General features: G+C 50.3%; 1 protein-coding gene across 2 annotated transcripts in view; it reads left to right on the top strand.

Moving 5' to 3' along the window:
• Nucleotides 1–3,019: 3,019 nt before the first annotated feature.
• The window catches only part of dlg3 (discs, large homolog 3 (Drosophila)), a 28,064-nt gene continuing 25,083 nt past the window's right edge, over nucleotides 3,020–6,000 (top strand). The window contains exon 1 of one of the 2 annotated variants that reach the window (XM_072717334.1): nucleotides 3,020–3,824. In XM_072717334.1, the coding sequence (XP_072573435.1) occupies nucleotides 3,507–3,824 (318 nt within the window). In that variant the 5' untranslated portion in view covers nucleotides 3,020–3,506. The remainder of the gene's footprint in view (nucleotides 3,825–6,000) is intronic. The other variant, XM_072717333.1, reaches the window with a different exon arrangement.

Here is a 6,000-nt window from a genome sequence, read left to right as displayed (position 1 = left end):
CCAGTCCTCAGGTGGGGTGTGATACCTGGTGACCCTGCACCTTTAAATCTATCTCTGCATCGTTCTCCATATATGGGCTGGTGTCCTGTCATGTGACCCACAGCTAAACACGTGATGTGCTGTTACAGGAGGTGTGAATGAGAGCTACTGCAATGTCACTTTTCCCAGGAAAGCACTGCATTCTGTATTTGACTTCTGATTAATCCCCGCTGTGCCTGAGTCTGTGTTTTACAGGTAGACACCTCTGTATTCATTCACTCTGCAGATTCTTCTCAGATGCTGTCAGCCATTAGACACTTGAATATTATAGCATCTCACTGGCCACCAACTGTACGAAACAGGGAAAAGGGAGCTGGATCTGAGCTGATGGTAAAGGCGCTATATCAGGATGAGCTGATGGTAAAGGCGCTATATCAGGATGAGCTGATGGTAAAGGCGCTATATCAGGATGAGCTGATGGTAAAGGCCCTATATCAGGATGAGCTGATGGTAAAGGCCCTATATCAGGATGAGCTGATGGTAAAGGCCCTATATCAGGATGAGCTGATGGTAAAGGCCCTATATCAGGATGAGCTGATGGTAAAGGCCCTATATCAGGATGAGCTGATGGTAAAGGCCCTATATCAGGATGAGCTGATGGTAAAGGCCCTATATCAGGATGAGCTGATGGTAAAGGCCCTATATCAGGATGAGCTGATGGTAAAGGCCGTATATCAGGATGAGCTGATGGTAAAGGCCCTATATCAGGATGAGCTGATGTATTTGTGTTACATGCTCAGGGTGCAGGCAGGCTTCCGATCCGCCGTCTCTGATGTGTTATGTAGGCGTCTGCCCACTGATTGGCCCTGGCTGATCAGAGCCACCGACGCGTTTGGTGTTTTGTATATTATATAACATTAAAGGAACAGGCCGGGTTCGCTCTGGAGACGGCGGTGCGCCCACGCAGACACACACACGCGATAGATATATTGTGGGGACTCTCCACTCATTTCTACGAGCAAATCCCCTAATCCTGACTATGATGACCTTAACCCCTACCCAGCCTTAACCTTAACTGTAGGTAACCAAACAAAGTACGAGACTACTGGCTTTTTTAGTTATTTTAGTTTTTTGATTGCATGCTGATTTTTATAAAATTGAGGTTTATATTGTGGGTATCTGACTAATGTCCCCACAAGCTAAATAGTAACAGGTTTTATCACATTGTGGGGACATTTGGTCGCCACAATGCAGTAAATCAAATCCATCCACCCACACACAGACACTTTGGATTAGATCATTATTCCCTGTTTAGCTGTATCTTATTCTTCTTTTTTGCGCCCTGCACTGGGATGGGATGGTATATAGTATATATAGTAAGTGCATGACATACATGCACCGTTATGATTGGTTAGTGATGAATGATATATAGTAAGTGCATGATATGCATGCACCGTTATGATTGGTTAATGATGAATGATATATAGTAAGTGCATGACTTACATAAAACATTATGATTGGTTAATGATGAATGATATATAGTATGTGTATGACATACATAAAATGTTATGATTGGTTAATGATGAATGTACTTGGGATCAGTGCGTAATTAACACTTAGTTTTGTTTCATTAATCCATTAAGTAAGAGTGTACTACTATATTATTTGTGCCCCCTCAGGTAAGGTGTTAGCGATGTTGAATTTGATTATGAGTTTCTTTAAGGTAGCTCTTCCAAGCCCCGCCTCCCCGCTTTGATTGGTGCTGATTAGAAGGATCTGTGTTATTGAAGCTTCACTCTCTTGGAACTTTTTTTTTTTTTAATCGCTCATGCTCAGCCTGCAAAGCTGCATAAGTTACAGGAATAGAACCACATGGTAACGAAATTACTTTCCTGTGCATGTAATTAAGGGCACAGTCTGACACATACACACATTTGTAGTCATATTACATTTGGTCCCCACACTGTAATATATACATAACCCCCCACACACACGCACACCCATACACTTCTTACTTACAAGAGGCATTACTGTATTATAAATAAAGCTTTATTTTAATGTTTTAGCATTGTTCTCCTCATATCCTTCCCCTAAACCAGGTAACCCTGCTAATCATGTGCACAGTTGCTGGTGGTGTGAGACACTTCCCAGAATGCACCTTTGCCCACAGAAATAACAGAGGGTCACCTTAAACAATACACCACTTGTCTATCTGTGTAAAAATGATAATTTCCAAGTTGAAGGTGCATTTTCACCATCCAGCCGTTTTGCGGCAAATATGTGTCCAGTCCCAAGGAGTATGGGCCCTAACGGGCATGTTTTCAAGATGCATAAAGAGGAAATTTGCCTACTACTCCTTGAATATTTCAATTCATCATCCAGACGAACCAACAGTTTGTCTCCATGGTGACGGGTGCTGATTGACAGGTGCTCATGGCGAGTCAGAACCTCCTTCTTCATGTTGGTACCCCATGTCCTTCTGTGTCCCTCTGAGGCCCCAGAGCCCTGGCCCCCTTCATGCTTTTTTGGCACATGGCCACCTGACAAGGGACTAATTTTGAAACTTGTGACGTTCTCTGGAGGTGACTGTTATTTCTCTTATTGCTATTATTATCATTATGATCACCGTCAGTAAAACCCATCTTATGTGCCAGGTTGCCTGAAGTACCATTTAAACCCTGCAGTCTGAAAATCTGTGGTGGTGCTGAGCTGTGCATGATCTAAGACTTGACTCTGTGGGGTCATTGATGTCTCTGTCTCTGGCTCACACGGTGGTTTAGAGACTCAGGTTCTGCGAGCATGCCCCTTTAAGAAGCAGCCATTGACACCCTATGTACCAGTGTTCCTGTGCATCCTCTCCCCCGAGGTGCACTCCACAGCCCGTTGCGCGCGCCGCCCCTTTAAGAGGAGCTGCCGGAGCTCTCCGCTCTGCTGCCGACGGCGAGGCCGGCAGCCGATTGGCCGAGCGCATCCAGGGCCAGGCGCTATGCTGCAGCCTCCCTCGCTCTCCCTTGCTCTCCCTCGCCCCCTCAAATCTCTTCGTATAATCAGCAAGTAGGACAGGCAGGCGGGCGGCAGGCAGGCGGGCAGGCGGGCGGAGCGACGATTTGGAGCTGCAAGGGAGGAAAGCAGAAGGAAGCGGAGCGGAGGGAGAGGAGAAAAAGCACAGGGAAAGGGAGGGAGGACTCCAGCAGAGGATTAACCACATTTCACGCCTCAGTTTAAAGATATCCTGCTTATATGATAGACACGCACGTCCACGCCGGCAGAGCCCAGCGTCCTAACCCAGCTCATAATCACATCCGAGAGTGTGTCTCCAAGATGGACCTGTGAGATCGTGAAGCTGGCGTGATCCTCGCGTGAAGCTGGCGTGCAGCTGGCGTGATCCTCGGCTCTCCGTGGGACACATCATGCACTGAGGCTCCGCTCGCCACTCCGTGTTTCTCGCCGGCATCTCTGTCCTTCATCCGGCTGCCGTGAGGGGGGGGGGCCACAGCGACAGCGTCCCCCCGCCGTGCACCCCCAGCATGCTCAAGCACCAGCACTGCTGCAGGTGCCCAGAATGCGAGGCGCCCCGCCTGGCCGCCATGCGCCACGGTGACTGGCAGCCCGAGCCCTACGGATACCCGGCCGGCTACGGGGGCGGCGGCCAGACGCTACCGTCCTCAGCCCCTGGAGGGGGGGGCGGCGGGGGAGGAAGCGGGGGCACGCTCGGGAGGAGCAAGGGGAAGAGCTCCTCTAAGGGCGCCGCCAAGGCCGCGGCCAAGATCAACAGCAACGGCTCAGAGGGCCAGGGGGCATGGTGGCCAGAGTGCACCTGTACTGGCCAGGAATGGTACGACCAGGTATGCCACCTCTGTCACTGGGAGCGCTGGGCATAGTTAGCTGGGAGTGTTGGGTGGCATTCACTGAGCATGGTGTGCAGGTTTAACTGGGAGTATTAGGCATAGTTAGTTAGAAGTGTTGGGTGCGGTTAGCTGGCAGTGTTGGGCACGGTTAGCTAGGAGTGTTGGGCAGGGTTAGCTGGTAGTGCTGGGTGTGGTTAACTGGAAGTGTTGGGCACAGTTAGCTGGCAGTGTTGGGTACGGTTAGCTGGCATGTGTTGGGCATGGTTAGCTAGGAGTGTTGGGTGGCATTCACTTAGCGTGGTGGGCAGGTTTAACTGGGAGTATTAGGCATAGTTAGTTAGAAGTGTTGGGCACGGTTAGTTGGCAGTGTTGGGTGCGGTTACCTGGCAGTGTTGGGTACGGTTAGCTGGCAGTGTTGGGCACAGTTAGCTAGGAGTGTTGGGCACGGTTAGCTGGTAGTGCTGGGTGTGGTTAACTGGAAGTGTTGGGCACGGTTAGCTGGCAGTGCTGGGTACGGTTAGCTGGCAGTGTTGGGTACGGTTAGCTGGCAGTGTTGGGTACGGTTAGCTGGCAGTGTTGGGTACGGTTAGCTGGCAGTGCTGGGCACGGTTAGCTAGGAGTGTTGGGCAGGGTTAGCTGGTAGTGCTGGGTGTGGTTAACTGGAAGTGTTGGGCACAGTTAGCTGGCAGTGCTGGGTATAGTTAACTGACAGTATTGGGCACAGTTAGCTGGCAGTGTTGGGTACGGTTAGCTGGCAGTGTTGGGCACAGTTAGCTAGGAGTGTTGGGCAGGGTTAGCTGGTAGTGCTGGGTGTGGTTAACTGGAAGTGTTGGGTACGGTTAGCTGGAAGTGTTGGGCACAGTTAACTGACAGTATTGGGCACAGTTAGCTGGCAGTGCTGGGTACGGTTAGCTGGCAGTGTTGGGCACAGTTAGCTGGCAGTGTTGGGTACGGTTAGCTGGCAGTGTTGGGTACGGTTAGCTGACATGTGTTGGGCACAGTTAGCTAAGAGTGTTAGGCACAGTTAGCAGAGAATGTTGGGCACATTTAGCTGGGTGCAGGGAAGGAGTCTGATTTGATAGTCAGGTTCCTGTCCTGCTGTTTCTGGTGTCTGCCTCAGGATGACGGTCTTATACAGAGGTGGTGTATAGCATCAGCGTTTGCTGTTACACACTGGAGTGTCACCATACAGGGCTGAGAAAAGCGTAGGGAGTGTGGCATTCCTAGCCGAAGTGCAGGATGCCGAGCTTTAACTGCACGTCACCCCAGCTCTGAGAGTGAGATGCCATCACACTGCGCCACCATGAGTTTGGCAAGGAGGGCAAACGTCTCTTGTCAGTCAGAGGAACGACGATGGGGGGGGGGCGAACATGAGGAGTAAGCCAGAAGTCCCGAGGAATCATATAAAAAGGGTGAATGGGGAGTAGGAAGAGTGTCACTGCAAGCAGCTTCCGTTTGCGGCCACCACCTAAACAATCCAGTGAGGCTGGGTCCCAGCATGCAGATCCCCCCCCCCCCCCCCCCCCTGCTTACGCGTGAAGAACCAGTAAGCATGAGAAGAAGAGAAGGAGCTGGTGGAGCACGGAAGTAAGATGGAGAGTAGGATGTCCTGGGCAGAAGGAGAGAAATCCCCATGTAGAGCTGAACATAGGCAGAAAGTTCCGGGTTTTCCTCAGGTTCTCCTCTGGTTCTCCATCGGCACCCTGCAGTACCCTCTGTGCAAACAAGCATTTTGGAGATTAAGACACAGTGATCAAACACAAAGGCAGGCAGGCAGCAAGTAAGAAACGTGAGTGGATTCAGATGCAGAGGGTCTGTCCTTAGGGTCATTTTAGACACTGGATCCTTAGAGCCATGGTTCATCTGGGCATTGGCGCCCCCTATTGGTTAGCTCCTGCAAGGCCTGTCACAGGTGGATGGATAAGAAGTGTCACAGGTAGGGATTTGTTGAAAGTGAGTAATGAGAGGAAAATCAAATAGCATGAGAGATGGGAAACAGGGAGGAAGATTTTATGCGTTACATACAGTAAGACTGTGAACAGATTCTGGAAAGATTCCGATGAGCAGAACCTAGAAAGCTGTTGGTTTGTGAAAGAACAGCTCTGGCTGTGTGTCCTGCTGTTACTCTGTGTGGCTCAGCCAGTTAGGATGCTGTACTTGTGAGTGGAAGGTC

Source organism: Paramormyrops kingsleyae, chromosome 10, assembly GCF_048594095.1.
Source record: "Paramormyrops kingsleyae isolate MSU_618 chromosome 10, PKINGS_0.4, whole genome shotgun sequence".
Taxonomy (NCBI): Eukaryota; Metazoa; Chordata; class Actinopteri; order Osteoglossiformes; family Mormyridae; genus Paramormyrops; species Paramormyrops kingsleyae.
Note: the sequence above shows the minus strand (reverse complement) of the source record. Positions and strands in the feature narration are given on the sequence as shown.